Raw genomic sequence first — 16,377 nt, forward strand, 5'->3', positions numbered from 1 at the left:
AAAATGAGGAAATATCTGACAAATTCTTAAAGGCCAATTACATACAGATGTTTATTTTCTCCCTTCTTAATTCTACACTATCACCTTCCAGCTCCACCAAATAAAACATACCACAATTAAACACATAAATTCTTCTGCAGAATCAGAGAATCATAGCATATCTGAGCCAGAAGAGGCCTTACTCTTAGTTCAGCAATTCTCAACCCTGGCTGCACATATAGGGGAACTTTTAAAAGAATACCAATGCCTGGGCCCACCCCATACCAAATGAATCAGAGTTACTATGCCTGGGCATAGGTATTTTTTCGTTTCCCACAGAGATTCTAATGAACAGCCAAGATTAAGAATTTAGTTCAACCCCTCAATTTACAGATGAAAAACCAAGAGACTGCCTTAGGTATTGAGATTTACTTCAGAATCTTAGAGATGTCAATATATTTGTAAAGCCATCAGCCCCATTCCATTTGACATTCAGAAGATTATCTTGAGATTATCTTGCCTTTGGTCTTTGAGAGAGTAGAACTGTCAATTCCCCAATACCTCAAGTTTACATTTGAATCAAATCTCCTCTTTGATTAAATTAAGTTCAAGGCAAGATCCAGAGGTTTCCTGCTCCAAATTTAAGTCAACACACTTCAGGTACGCTGAGAAAATATATGCCATGCTAATCTTGGCGTTTTTATGTAGTTATAAATTATTTATCCAATGAAGGAGAGCATTCACTTGGAAAATCCAATGGTGGACAACCTAAAAACTCATTCTGGCCTGTTTTGGACTTTCTTTGTAGTTACTATTGAAGTTGAGAGTGTTTGCTGCTTTTGGGAGTATCTTCAAACAAAACAAGGAAACCATACTGGGAAGGCCTTACTTAGGAGGGACAGAAAGGCAGTCTAGTTTCCCTTTTACCCCCTGCTTAACTCTTTCCTGCTGAGAAGAAACAGTTCGTCTCTCCAACTGATTCAAGATTTGTTCTGGTTGCCAAATTCCAGTATCTTAGAACAAGGGGTTGGGGGTGGTCTCTTAAAGCTTGAAAGACAGAAATTTAAGTGAAATAAAAAGGATTTCTATTTTAGACATCAGAAGGTAACCTTTTACTGCAAGAGGAAGTACAGGCTGAGAAAAGGAAAGAAATGAATAATTTTTTAAAGATTTCAGTAATATCAGAGAATAACAGGTAAAGGAAGAACAAGCAGTATCTGAAGGGAAGAGCTTGCCCCAAGCCTTACTCTATATAAGCATGTCTCTAGACATCCCATCACAAACAGTTCACTCAGGAAGTCATCTCTTCTATTATTATATCTATGTCTTCTGGAATGAGTGACATGGTTAAGTGTTTGGGCCTCACGAACTTTTTTCCGCATTCATAGTAAATACATGGTGTTGAAAGATCAATGAAGTTGGAAGTAAGTAGATTAGTTGCCGAGGAAAATCATCGTCAAAAATGTCAATCAAACAAGTCTGTAAGGGGATAATGGACAAAAAAACTTATCAAAAGGAAAGACTTACCAAAAGCCTCAATATTTTGGCACAAAGACTAAGTAAGTCCTACGTCACTGCCTCATTTTAAAACACAAGAAGGCAGCAGATTAGATAGCTGTTGGATATCCTACCTCATAAATCGCTATTTTGGAGTTTTCATAGGTAGCTGGAGTTAGGCTCCCTGAAGAAAAGGAGAGCCTTGGGGACCTTCCACTTTGGACCTCCGACGTGATCTGGAAGCTTACACTGGCACGACTTCCTCTCTGTGAAAGGATTAGAAAAGAAAGTTTATGAACAAAATTACCGTGATTAAGGACAGAGCATTGAGCTATGGTATAGACACTGTGCTTACATGGTATTTTTTTCTTCTTTAATTCCTAAGAGAGTAACTCTATGAGTTGAGCTCTATAAACATGAGATTGATTAATTTTTCCTATCCCCAGCAGTTTTTTATGCCAGGGTTCGTTCTGTGCTTCACCTCCGTATACCACAATTCACCTCCATATACCACAAAAGAAAGGCAAAGCTTTGCAGATATTTCCATCTCCTAGAGAAGATTAGAGCCGTGGATTTTGGGGGACAAGAAAGAACGCCTGTCATAATTTAATTTGGGACCCTCATTTTATAGACAAAAATGAGAAAAAGATGAGAATCTAACATTTTGAAAAAATCAATAGAAAAATTAGGACAGAATCCCACTGTTCTGGCTCTTAGGCCTAGCTCTTTATGTTATACCATCTTGAATGGCATCCTTTTTTGTGCAGGCAAGATTAATGGCAGAAGATATCTCAGAAAGCTATAAGATGGTAGAGAGTGAGAAGATCATCTGCCCATGATTTATAAGTCTGATGTTTAAATAGGCCAAATTTTTTATTTCTTTATTTGTTAATTAGTACACATAAGCCTGGTAAGAGAGGGCTAGGAAGTGTACAGTTGAATGACAAAAGGAAGGGTTATCTCCAATCTGTGTTAACTTTTAAAATTGAACATCTTCAACTGAACTTAATATCTTCAACTGAACCAGCAGACGTACTTCATATGAAGAAATAATAAGTCAACAAGTTCCTCATATCCTTCTCCACGTCTCTAAATATGCCTTTCTTAAAATTATAGCAATTCAGAGTTAGCAGTTACATTTGGTATTGTCTAGTCCATTCCCCACCACCAACTCCAACACTCTCATTTTACAATGAAGAAACAGAGACCTAGAGAGGGACTTAGGGACTGGAAGAGGAATGTAGATGTTATATTTCCGGTCTTGTGTTCTTTGTACCACATCATGCTTTGTTTCACTCTTGCTTGCCAATAAAAATTAATCTTAAGCAGTTTCACACACTCTGCCCTTAACAATCTTTGATAAACTGAAGATCACCAGTTGATTTAGCCCCGAGTTCAGTTCATTCTACCAAGACAAGACTATCACAAAGCTCCAAGGCAATAGTAAACTATACTTAGCTCCTAATGTGTTGAAGTCCCAACAGCTCAAGATTCAGACAAGATGGAAAACTTGACTCTTCACATAACCCTTGCATCAACCTGAACTCTCCTCAACAGAGCAAGGCCAGAGAGGAATCCACTTCCCTTTCATTCTTTATTTTCATATCTCAGCAGGAGCACCTAGATCTGTATATTGAGATATAAACCTCTCCATGAAGGGCAAAGGAGAGAGCAAGAGAATCTGCCAAAATCCACATATATTTGGGCTTCAGCTTCACTTTCTTCTAAAAACTTCCTTTCCTGACCTGACTTCTACTGACCTGCCAATTTTTCTAGACTGAATTAATTTTTTATTCACCAAGAGTTTACACTTTCAGACATTCCATTTGGATGGAATTCTTGGCTTGGCTTCTTGACTGATTAGACACAGCCAGCTGCAAGTTTGTGACTACACAGCAGTTAAGGAAAATATATGCTCCCCTTATCTTCTTCCATCAGAACCCATGATACAAGCCAAGTGCCAAAATGGATCTGGAGGCCAACGGCTATGTTCTTCTAGGTAATGCCATCCCTTTCCACCTGGGCCAATATAGTAAAGAAAAAAGGAGAAGAAGAAGAAGAAGAAGGAGAAGAAGGAGAAGCAGACCTGTAAGGCTATCTATCCCTGTTGCTATTCATTTTTATCACTCATATGGTGAGAAGTGGTGATGATTGTATTTTTTAACTCTCATTATGTCAGAATTTATGCACAAGTGAAAGAAAAGATCTATTATCATGAACAAGATTTTAAAACCTTAGGCACTTTGCTCATCTGAAGGTAGCACTATTCTGTTATTTATGGTGATTTTGTGAGAACTGGTATGAAACCCAAATATATTTTGTGTCTCAGTAGGAAAGAGAGAAGGCATAGGTGGAAGAGGTTTTATATTTACTGGACTACTGCAAGGCCTATAAAAAGGAGAGGCTAATTCAGTCCAAAATTGAGCTACGTTTATTGTTTTGACACTTTAGACCCAAAACATCTAGTTATATTGAATATGACAAATCCAGACAAATTCCACCACTTGAGTTCCAGTGTCCTCTGGTGGCTTCAAAAATAGAGACTAACATCAATAAGTTTTGATGGCATAAGGGCAGAATGTAGCTTTCAGCCACAGTGATCATTTTGGCATTCAGCAATACATTTCCAGGAACATGATATCAACCTTACAAAAGGATCTGGTGATTTAAACAAGTAAGAGTTAGGGCTGTAATTGAGACTTAAAGCAAACAGCTGAACTTTTCATTTGATTCCAAATGCACAGGGTATTATCATCTAAATCCACTCTCACCCAGCCAACTAGTTAAAGCATACCTTTTAGTGTCACATTTAGGCAAGCGATCAGTTCTGTCACAGAGATAATTAATTCTCAGATCTGGTATGCTGGTGTAGCAAAAGTAAATAGCACATAAGAACAATGTGAGGTGTGGGAATCCTCTCCGTACACCCTGCCACCACCATACTAGAATTTGCAAAGACTAATGTCTTATTTTGACCACATATACTGGGCACAAAGAGGCACAGTCTCCTACTACTAGCTGCATTGGACAAAACTCTTCCCTACATATTTTCTTTTCCAAGCTCTTGTTTGTGCTGTTTTCTCTGCCTAGGAGGCCTATAGGGGTGAGGCAGGTAATATAAATTGATGAAATAAGTTGAGTATAAGACAATAGAGAGTGATGGGAAATGTGTCAAACTGCAGACACCGTTTTTGCAAATTCTTCCGAAAATGGTGACTACTGAAGAGTTTCAGCCAGTTGCCACAATGATGCCCAAAGTTGATAGATCTTCCAACCTATAAAGAACATCCGGAAATCCAGGTTTTTATGTATAATCTCACAATTCCAAAATTCTGGCTACAATTTTTTAAAACCATAAAGGTCAGACAAAAGTGGTTACCAGTTTGTGACCTGGGACCTAGACAAATCCTCTCCCGCCTTCTTTAAGACCCAGATTCGGTGCTGGGTCTCTAAGAAGCCTTCCTCCACTGATCTATCTCCTCTTAAGTTCTACCATATTTCTAGTGTCCTCTGTGCAATATGGCATCTACTGACTTGTATGGTATGATTTGTCTCTCTGACTTGACTGTAATCTCCATGAAGGCAGGGACTACATGCCATCTCTTACAAAGCCTAGCCCAAGGCCAGGACATAGTGGCAGGCACTCAGTGAAACTAGCCAATTACAACACAATCACAATCAGAAGAGAACCCCTGGTGACACTTAACTTTCTTTCACTAGTTGATTCATTCACCACTTTTAAGAGCACCTATTACACTATCAGCACCACATCAGGTGCTATGGGCTAACATTAAAACAAAAAAGATGTACCTCCACCCTTGAGGAACTAGGAATCACATGTTGAGTCCAAATGTACAAAAAAAGGGCTATATGAAGTCAAAGCTACACTATTGTTCAAAGTGCGCTGCATCACTTTCTCAAAACTAAGACAGCACTATCCAATAGAAATGTAACATGAGCCACATATGTACTTTTAAGTTTTCTAGTAGTCACATTAAAAAAACCTAAAAAGAAACAGGTGAGGTTAATGTTAGTAATATACTTTATTTAACCCAATATATCTAAAGTATTATCATTTTGACATGTCATTAACATTTTTTAAAATTTTAATGAGATATTTTACATTTATACTGTCTTCTAAGTCCAACGTGTATTTTACTCTTACAGCACATCTCAGTTCAGGCTAGCTACATGCCAAGTGCCCAATAGTCACTTGTGGCGTGTGGAGACCAGCTTGGGCCGTGCAGTAAGAGAAAGGGATGTTCCTTACCTTACTGCCAAAGTGGGGTTTGATAAACGTCACATCCTCCAAAGTCAGTAGAATTCTGTTGGGTCCTTTAATCAACTGGATTTTATTTATACGACGTCTGAAACAAGCATACAATCAGAAGGTCACAGGGGGCGGGATGTTTTGCAAACCAGGGGTAAATTTGCCCTATGATAGAAGTTAAAAATATATACAAGATAATTGAGAGAATAACCACACATAGATGTTTACCACAGTATCCACAGCAAAGAGAGAGAACAAGCCTGGTCCTCATAACTTGCAATGTTACAAAGAGAAAAGTGAAAATGCTATTAAAGAGGTATCAAAAGGGAGAGTGCTGCATGGGGATGGTATCTCAGACTAATAAAACAGTGATTCCACATCAAGGGTACATTCAAAACAACACCTCTGAATACTTTTAAAGAACTCAACACCTTTTGTCATATGCCATAGTATATAGTCTGATAATACCAAGGCCAAGAATCATTAATCTCCATTTTATAAATACAAAAAACACATTAAAGAAACAAAACAAAATTAAGCAAATTATGTGAGATCCCATAGCCTGAGGCAGAGCTGGGACTTGAATCCTTGGTGTCTGGCTGTGGGCCCAGATTTCTGCCCACAAGACCACTTGTCTTGCAAAGTTGCATCTATACGTTGCCAAAGCAACAGGTTGAAAAGTGGAAAAATTCAATCAGTTGGTTGCTTTGTCTACATGATTCCAAACAAGTGGGCTGACTGAGTTTTTTTCCTTTGACTGAATTGGTCTCTTGTTTAAAGAGTCTTGTCTCACAGTTTAAACCTGATTCTCTCCAAACATGCCCATTAATTTGCGGTGAATGCAATTATTTCTTACAAATCAATTACTAGACACATAGGAGTTTATGATGTCTACCCACACAGCCAGGTGGGTCCTCAGTTGAGCTAACTGAGCAACCTGAGGACCTGAAGGGAACCTTGGATTAGTCCGTGTGGTTGTTTTGTTCTGTTTTGTCTTGGGGGCTCTGATAGCTACAGTTTGGCTTCACTTTTTCCATAACCCCTTAATGGTCACCCTGTGGAATGTATTAAAGCCGACAGCCAGAATGGGGAAAACAACCACTGAATGAAAATGCTTTGTCAAGTTGCTCTAAGAAGTCTACAGTGTCACTGTAGCTTTAAGTACCAGCAACCCAGACAGTTTTTCTCAGTGATTCTACTGATTTGTAAACAAACAATTAATGTGTTTCTAATTGTCTGCCAACAAATATGTCCCTTATCACTGTGGGAGCTGCTGCCCTGCAGAGAAAATTAAAAGAGCCCTGTAGTGAATTCTTGGGTAGAGCACATGAATCTTTTGGCAAAGTAAAGCATCACTCCCTAACTTATCTATTTCATATGTGCAGTGAATTGTCTTAAAACAGGCACACCTGTAAAAATAATCATGCTACAGAATACACTCTAGTAGAAAAAAAACTGGACTCTCAATCCAGAGACCTGGGGTGTAGTGCAGATTCTGTCATTAATTAGCCAGATTACCTTGGATAAATAATTTAACCTCTTCATGCCCCAGTGTCCTCATCTATCTAGCCAGATAATAGTCCTTGCATTACTCGCTTTATAGAGTTGTTTTGAAAATCAAATGAGATAATATATGTGAAAGTGCTCCGAAAAGCACGAAGCACTATGAAAGTATAAGAGCTCATTATTTTCATTATCATCATTAGTATTACAAAGCACGGGAGAGCTTTATAGAAAGGCGAGGCAATCTGGTTCAGAGTAGGGAGAAAGGAGGAGTTCAAAGAATCCTTTGTTTTGGGGTGGTTGGGTTCTTTGCACGTCTTTCTTTCGGAAGAAAAAAAAACTTAAACAATCAAAACACAGAGAAAAGGAAGGGACAGAGAGCCACTCTCCTGCAAGTAATCACCATCTATTACAGAAACTCATCAGCCGCTCAGCTCTTCTGATTGCAGCCGTGGTGGGCAGAGAGAGGGAGGAAGGCAGCAGAGAGAGGGCATCTTTTGTGCTTTGTTAACTGAAGAACCAAGGCCCAAGTGACTCTGGGAAATGATGTGCCTCTCTCCCATCTCTGAGTTTTCTGTGACCACTTGAAGTACCAATTGTCTCAAACTCATTTTCCTCTCCAATCATTTTCCTCTCCAGTCTTCTTTGCCCTTCAGCCCACAAGATCCAAACAAACCCCCCCCCCCATGACTTTGTTTTCTTTTTTTCCTTCCCTTCCTGAGAATTGCAGGTTGGGCTCACTCTAAGCCCAAAAAACCAGTCAATTCCATGAGAAAGACCAGTGAGATCAGTCATTTGGGGGAGAGTGGGGGGGGGGGGGGAATTGACAAATAAACAGCTAAGTGACTCCATTTTCCACCCTGCCATGGCATCTTTTGGCATTGCGGAGCCAGAGCCTATTACTCTTCAAATCTCCCTAGAGGGGGAAGATTTTGATTGGAGGGCATTTATTTTCACTAAGTATCTCATGATGTTAATTAAATACTTTATTCTTTGGCAGCAGCTAAAGACATTAAATTTCTGTTCTGAGCAGAGATATGTCACAGTCATAGAAATTGAAAGAAAAACTTCCTTTGAACTACACTATTGTCTTTATCAAGTGTGCTTTAACAATGCATAAGCTACCTACTATTTTGTGTGGCTTTATCAAGTTTCTAATACTGGGGAGATGGATAATAGTGGTTTTTCACAGCGATGCTAACATTCTAACACTAAGAGTAACACCTGTTATAGTTTCAATCCAGGATTTTGCAGACTCATTAGAACATCAGAGCTGGAAGGGCTCTTAAAGATCATCTAATCCAATTCCTTCATTTTACAAATGAGAAAATTCTGGCCAAGAGAGATTTAGTGTCTTGTCCAAATTTACACAGCTACTTAATACACCCTAGACATGTTTTTTCTTGGAATTTTCCAAAATAGCTCCACTCCATTCCCTACCAAGTTCTTATCATATTGTTGTTAGGACCACCCACAAAGAGATAACAAAGGTGTGGTTTGCAGGGTGGAAAGGGTAAAGTGGGAGGGGTATGGCTGATTTCATTTTTCATTTTTCCCAAATCATCCTAATGTGGGGAGGATCCAAGTGTTAAAATGCAAAGATTATAAGAAAGGGGTGTCATATTAAGCCATCTTCAGCCATTTATCCCTGATCCTGAATTAGTTCATCAGAGTAGTTGGTCATGTATTAAATGATCTGAGGGAGAAAAACAAGGACTTGATGATGTTGATGATCATCTAGGATAGCTTTTGTCCAAGGAAAAAGGACAGTAAAAACCTGGAATATGATACCCTGGGCAAGAGAGATTACTGTCAAAGTGAGGATCCTGGGCTCCCAACAATCAGCAGGAGAGTCCCACGTGCTTGGGAAGGAGATGAGATTTACTGTTTCTTGAGCACCTACTGTGAGTCAGGTATTGTTCTAGGTACAATACTTGCTTCAGTTTATTTAATCCCTGCTACGGTCCTGTGAATTAATACCATTATTCCCAAATCTTAGGTTCTAGCCAAAGTCTGCCTAATTCCTGGAACTTGTTAAAATATCCCAGTCCATACCTACCACTCCATACCATTTGAGGAAGGAAGTGGTTATAGGAGACTCTGCCAGTGGAAAAGGGAGCACAGCTAGGGAGTAGGCAGGCCCTAAAGTACTAGTTCTCTTATTTCACGATAGTGTTGAGAGCCAGATCTGCTCACAGGCGACAACACTGACAACACAGCTGAGGAAGTTATTCTTGGCATCATGAAAACACTTCACTCTAAATGGGGCCGCTAGGGATGGTAAATCACTACGGAAAAAAGAAAATCAGTGGGTCATGTAATGAGGCAATTGTACTGAAACATGACTTCCCAGAAATCAATATTAACAAGGCTATAATGGGCTTGTGTTTTTATATACAAAAAGAAAAAAAAATGTACCTTATAAAGTAAGCAAATCCATTAATAGACAGCAGGGCTATAAGCAAGGCAAGGCAGACCATCACAGGGAAGGCAGGGTCGATGCCTGCAGAGAGGAAGAGGAGGGGGAAGAATGGCATCAGAAAGAGGCTGTGAATAAAGGGCACCACTGAGCAACTCCTCGTGCTTTCTGGTGACTCTAAAATCAAGCTACATCTACCTAACTTAATTCTATTTTTCTCCAGCACAGTCTGTCTTGTTGACTTTATGGACACAGAAAGCAATTTCACTGTTCTGAAGCAAAACCACTCACCACTCTGACAACAACAAATCACATGAATTAAGGCTGACCTGGGTGTTTCCTTGGAGAAAAAAAGTCCACGAATGGAAAACTTTGAGTACTTTAATTTAAGTTGGACAGCAATAGAGTTCTTGAGAATAAATATGTTATCTCACCTGCGAAGGGTATTATGTTGGCTTCATAAAATAAAAGACCTTTTTAATTCACCTGAGCCCATAGACCTCGTGAGTTATAGGTGAAAAACGTAACACTTGTCCTTCAAGGGTCAGTCTGGTTTTAATAATTAGTGTTTTCACTAGGATGTAAATTGTCCTCTGTAAAATCTACGTCTTTGGATAGATTACTAAGATTTCAGAGGGAAATATATGATGAGGCAAGTAAAGAGGTAGCTGGGTATGTCACGCTAAAACAAAGTAGAAGTTGAAGTCTATTTCAAATAGATGCATTTGGTTTTAGAAGGGTGTGGGGTACACTTGCATAGGAATAGTATAGATCCTTCCAAATTTCCCCTCTGGCTCTCAGAGATTGGATGGAGTTTCCCCTCTTCCACAAACTAGAGGGGTTCCATCAGTCAATCAAATGCAAGTATTCATGGGATGCCAACAGTGTTGGTTGGTTGGAGGGTATAAGAATTATTAGCTCTGGTCCCTGCCCTCAAGGAGCAGTCCATTTGGGAGGAAGGGACACAATCAATACACAAGAAACAACTGAAAAGCAATTTTGTGCTAAGCTGTGAGGTACAGACTTTTAGTTCAACGGGAGTTCAGAGAGGAGAGGGTGGAAAATGGTATTTCTGTGGTGCAACCTGATTGAAAGGATTTGGATACATCAAGGGAAGGACAGGTGAATTTTCTAGCAGGGGGAACAGTCACAGATCACAGCCTACAAAAGACCAAGAAAAAGCATCATGCCTTCCTCTTATTAGAAAAACCTCTTTGGGAGTGGGATCCTTTTAAAAACAGGTAGGGGGGGGCTTTTAAATTGTGGATGGTTATTCAAGGCTACAAAGTACCTATCATGGTCCTTATTATTTTAAATTAACTATGTAGAGTGCCAAGATGTTTATGTCACCTAAATGCAAATGATTGATTCTATGAGTGTCCCAATATTAAAATATGCCTTCTCCTAAGAGGTTCCCTGTAACCCAAGCTGAGCCAAATTGACTACCATTGATTTTCCATTCCTTACCTCCTTGGCAGATCTTCCCTTCTGCAAACCAGCATTTTGCATCTGCTTGAGGGGGCCTGCCACCAGGGAAGTGAATTGGGGTCTCTCTGAATCGTAGCATCTCTGTTTCCATGTCCACAGTGTAAGTACTGTGGAGTTCCCATTCTTTCCAGTTGGTGTCCAGGATTACATAGTCTGAAATCCCATTTCCATTTGAATCTGTCCTTATCAACTGGTTGAATCCATTGAACTGCATGTTTCTGGAATGCTGAACCAGACTGGCAGCACTGGCCCGTCCATTTTCTTTCATAGCATTATTCATGGCTTGTGCGATAAAGTAAATTGAATTGTAGATGGTTCCAAACAACGGTGAAACCTATTTTTAAAAATTACAATTATCCTGAGCCCTAGTCACCCTAGAGCAATCTCAGAGTGTATTCCAAGCCTGTGTTCATTATTAAGGGCTGCACGTCTGAGTGGAGGTGAGCTATGAAGACCCAGAGGAAGAAAAAAAAAAACAATTGTTTCTCAGGACTTGCTTGGTTTCTCCCCTGAATTTTTCTGTTTTTCTCCCCCAGGCCTTCACATCTTTAAATACATCAAATATGACAATTTTATGAGCAAACCAAGTCATACACAATATATTTTTATGCTCCTAAACTAAGATAGTGATTTAGAGTTATAAAGGGCACTAAAAAGAAAAAGTATGAAATAGACAAGAGGCACGCAAAGGAAATTTACCAGGTTAATTACTAGTGCATTATGCATGGTAAAATCATTTGCTTGACACTACTAGAGTGGTAGGTGTATGTGGTAAGACTATAAATAATGTGTCTCCACAGTCCAGGTCTGTGTCCCGACTTAGTTCAAAATGGCTATTCTCCTAGACACGTGCTCCCCAGAGAAAGTGAACAAGTTCAAAATGGCTATTCTCCTAGACACGTGCTCCCCAGAGAAAGTGAACAAGTTCAAAATGGCTATTCTCCTAGACACGTGCTCCCCAGAGAAAGTGAACACTAGAAAACAGTTTTAAACATATACCCCAACTCATACACATGCAGACATGCACACTGACACACACACCCACAAATACAGAGCCAAATGTTTTTGTGTATGGAGAAAGTAGGTTTTAATCAAGAACCCCATAATCTGTTGCTGTGCAAAGTGGCAAAGCTTTGGTGAGAAGCCACTGTAAAGCATCAAGGCTGCTACAATGGACAGCATGACTCTTCTTCTCATATAAATATGGTAAAAGCAACAGCATTTGTGTCCTGTGTCTGATACCCTGCTCATTAACCTTGTAAGTTTATTTTTGGAACAAATCTTGTATCCTTTTTCCAAAAAGGTGGGGAAGAAGAGCAAATGATCCCTCCATGCTTCCTCCCACACTGGCCATGGCTTCGTGGCTTTTCACAACATTTCACTTCTAGGATGGAGTTCAAGAAAGCTATGGTCATGCCATTTTACTAAGCTTCAGGGAAAGCTGATACTTGCTACTTCAGTTTCACAAGGTCTAGAAAGCTATCCTCCTGTAACAATCTGCATCTGAATAAAAGGGTTTAAAATTGAGTGAATCATTTTTGTGCTAGAAATACAAGTCAAGATGCAGAGTGGTGTAGCAGCTAGCAAAACACTGCCATGCCTTGTAAATGTAGAGCAGAGGGTTTTCAACCCTGGCTGCACATTAGAACTACCTGAGGAATGTCAAAAATACTAATGCCAAACACAACCCAGCCAGCAAAATGAGACACTTTAGGTTAGGAACCCAATAATCAGTATTATGAAAAGCTCCCCAGGGATTCTAATATTCATACAGGGTTCAAGACCAACAGTATAGAAGAAGACACACTGGCCTGGGGTCTTTTCCTAATGCCAGTATGTTGGGCGAGTTACTTATTCCCTCTCTCTGGACTTCAGTTTCTTACTCTCTAAAATGAGGATATAGAATCATGAATGTCTAAACCTTGGGAGTCATCTGGTCTAGCTATCTTACTTCCTAGATATGAAAGAGAGACCCAAAGGAGTTAAGTGATTTGTCAAGGTCGATTAGCAAACACTTGGTCCTGTCCAAGATAGTCATAAGATTTTGGTCCATGCCAAAATGTCCTTGAGATCTGGTCATATTTAGTCCTATCCAAAATGTCCATAAGACATTTGGTCCACACCAAAAGGTCCTGGAAGTTTGGTCCTACCCAAAATGTCCAGGAGCATATTTGGTCCATGCCAAATGGTTTTGGAGAGGACCAAATATCAAGGACCTTTAGGCATGGACCAAATGTCTTATGGACCAAATGTTGATGGACGTTTTGGTCAAGACCAAATATCAAGGACTTTTTGGTGTGGACCAAATGTCTTATGGATATTTGGGACAGGATCAGATGTCCTGCAATGGTCATGGTCACTCACCTAGGCATAAAATCAGGACTAGAACCCAAGTCTCTTGGTTCTTAGTTTATTTTAGCATTCTTGATTGAAATAGATGTTCTCTGTGGTCTCTTCTAGTTCTAAGCTCCTGTGAAACTTCCCAAATCTTGATCTAGTCCAGGGAGCAAACTTAGCTTGCAGACTTTTTTGTTTGGCTTGTTTATAGTTTCTTCTTAATTTCTCTGATCTTTTAACATTGGCATGCCGCACAGCTCAGTCCTTGGTCCTCTTCTCTATCTACACTCACTCCCTTGGTGATCTCTTCTGCTCTCATGGCTTTCAGTACCACTCTATGCCATAAATGTCAGGTTTACACTTCCAGTTAAGACCTGTTTCCTAAATTCCAGAGTCATATAGTCAACTGCTTACTTGGTATCTCTACTTAAATATTAAGTTTCAGTGTATCCAAAATCAAACTCCTGATCTTTACCCCAAACCTTCATGCTCCATTTATGAGTCTTTCCCATTTTTGTTAAAAGCTACTCCATTCTTCCAGTTGTTCAGGCCAAAGACCTTGCCCCAGTAACAGAGCATCTAATAGCAGAGCAGAAATCAACATCTCAGTCTCCTGAGTTTTATTCCAATGATCTCCCTTCACCCTGCTTTAACACACACTATAGACATAGGCATGGTGAATGGATGACATGTGCTGCCACCAAGGCATCCACAGTTAGTTGCCTAGCACACACTGAGGTTTTTACTAACTCCCCCTCCTGACATTCTCAGATGATCCATTTAATGGTATTTAGGATTGCTGCAAGAGTCTGCCTGTTTTCTGGGGCTTTGGTAAGTTATGACAATAAGTGAAGGCCGGAAGGTAGAGTATAAAATCAATACTAGTAAAACAAATGAGTAAAATACCACAGGGCAGCAAGACCCTGAGAGCAGGGAGAATGCTAGTATTCTGTTTTGAAAGGCACAGAGCCTTCTGGGAAAGGGACTGCATCTAACCTACAACCAAAAGCAAAGATTTAAACTCTTAAAAACATCATCCTCACCTCTGAGCTGACCCATCGCACAGAGTTTTCAGCTGACCAGCCTATGCTGCCCTTGGTGCTCTCGGATTGACCCCTGTTAGAGCTGACTGACAGCAACTCCCCAAGATGAACGAAAGCTGAAGCTTGTTCTTCAGGGTTCTCCAGCCTCTACCACATACCACACACATACACACACATGCATGTGTACACACACACACATACACACACACATACACGCAGAGCCACAAAAGTATGGTAGGGGAACTTGAAGCTAGGAAAGAACATAGCTGTAGCAACAGCATTTGGTTGCAAAAGAGGGGCTGTCACTATGCCCCACTCTCGCTGTGAGGCCTTAGATTTGTGTTCTAGCTGGTTTGTGTTGCCGTTTTACCTGCTGTGCCTTTCAGCAATGGTAATTGCCCCTTCCCATAAGCCAAAAGCATACTCTGTTAGCGTTGGTAACAAAAGCTCTGTAGTTGCAACTGCTGCAAATAATGAGAAAAAGAAGAGATAGGGGATGGGACAAGGAAAGTAAGGACACTCTTTACAACCCTCTGTCTTGGCTTCTGTCTATAGTTCTAAAGAAGCAAGACAGGATTGGCAAGACCTTCTGTCAGGCAGATGGCCTTGTTCTATCACAGGCCAGAATGGTGAAACCACTGATGACTCAGTCTATTGGTTTGGAGTGCTGTATAGACCTGAGCCTGAATGAATGAATGAACTGTGAATAAATGAATGATAATTGAAACTTATCTTTCATTGTTACTCAGTGACTTTAGCTAGCTCTACCCTAGGCTTTTTTGGAGCTTGTATTCAAGAGAACAAGGTCTGGGTCAGGAGCAAGTGATATTTGAATTTGTTCAGTTTAATGGTTCATGGTGTCGTCAAGTTGACTATCGTCAGTTCCGATTTACTGTGCTTAAAAGACACAAAACGGGTTTCCAAAGAATTTTGTCCTTAGAAGTATACATTAAAACACCTGGCTTGGAAAGCACCAGTTGAAGGACAAAATGGCAACATCACCTTTGAACAAAAAGCCAGGTGCATACAGAGACCAAGAAGCCAAAGGGTAATTGAATTCTTGTTATTAAAGGTGGTACCTCCAATAACGCATGATCTCAACCCTTGGACTTAGCCAAAAAATGTCTAATAGCCTAATCTGTTTGATATGATACTCATGAAGATAACACCCTTATTTTATATAGAATGCAGTACAAAGACAATTGTAGCCACTGTAAGCTGCAGGCAAGCTTTTCTGACAACATGTCTAGTGGGCCCCATCCTGGAATGTTCCAGTCCTAACCACATCGCCTTCGGCCTAGCATCCCCCTGCCAAGCACCCATATTTATGGTAATGGAAAACAATAGGTGTAGGAGCTTAAGGTCCCCCGGGCTGGCTGAGAAATCCAGAGGATTTCTTTTGCTTAGCCAAAGAAGGCCACATTTGGAAAAAATATCCAAAATGTGTGTTCTAGCAATATGCATTTGTAGCCAATAGAATTTCATTGAAAACAAGCATTGGGAATACAATGAAAGAGAAGAATGCAGGAACTAAAACCTTATTTCAGAAGTCTTTTTGTGCCAAAATATAAAGGTACAAAGTGATAATCCTTGCCCAATCATGCTGAGACCAAATTAGGAAGTTTTTCACTGATGTCCCACCCACCCCCGCAATCTCTCCATTCTGATTTATTTTTCTCTTTTCACAGGTCCTCATAAAGCCCTATCACCTCCTATATCAGAGGAAAACAATCCATTCAAATCAAATACCCATTCAAATCAAATACCCATTCAAATCAAAGTATTAGTCACTTAGCAATGTTACTTTGAGTAAAGCACTAGACATGGGACACGAGGTAATT

At 40.0% G+C, this 16,377-nt stretch overlaps 1 protein-coding gene across 1 annotated transcript in view; it reads right to left on the bottom strand.

Moving 5' to 3' along the window:
• The window catches only part of GUCY2F (guanylate cyclase 2F, retinal), a 78,631-nt gene that overhangs the window by 44,845 nt on the left and 17,409 nt on the right, over window positions 1-16,377 (bottom strand). Inside the window, exons 4-7 of the mRNA XM_059910455.1 lie at window positions 11,136-11,490; window positions 9,668-9,752; window positions 5,747-5,843; window positions 1,611-1,742 (exon numbers count right to left, since the gene is read on the bottom strand). Coding sequence (XP_059766438.1) covers window positions 1,611-1,742; window positions 5,747-5,843; window positions 9,668-9,752; window positions 11,136-11,490 — 669 coding nt within the window. The remainder of the gene's footprint in view (window positions 1-1,610; window positions 1,743-5,746; window positions 5,844-9,667; window positions 9,753-11,135; window positions 11,491-16,377) is intronic.

The sequence above is a fragment of the Balaenoptera ricei genome, chromosome X, assembly GCF_028023285.1.
Source record: "Balaenoptera ricei isolate mBalRic1 chromosome X, mBalRic1.hap2, whole genome shotgun sequence".
NCBI classification, from domain to species: domain Eukaryota; kingdom Metazoa; phylum Chordata; class Mammalia; order Artiodactyla; family Balaenopteridae; genus Balaenoptera; species Balaenoptera ricei.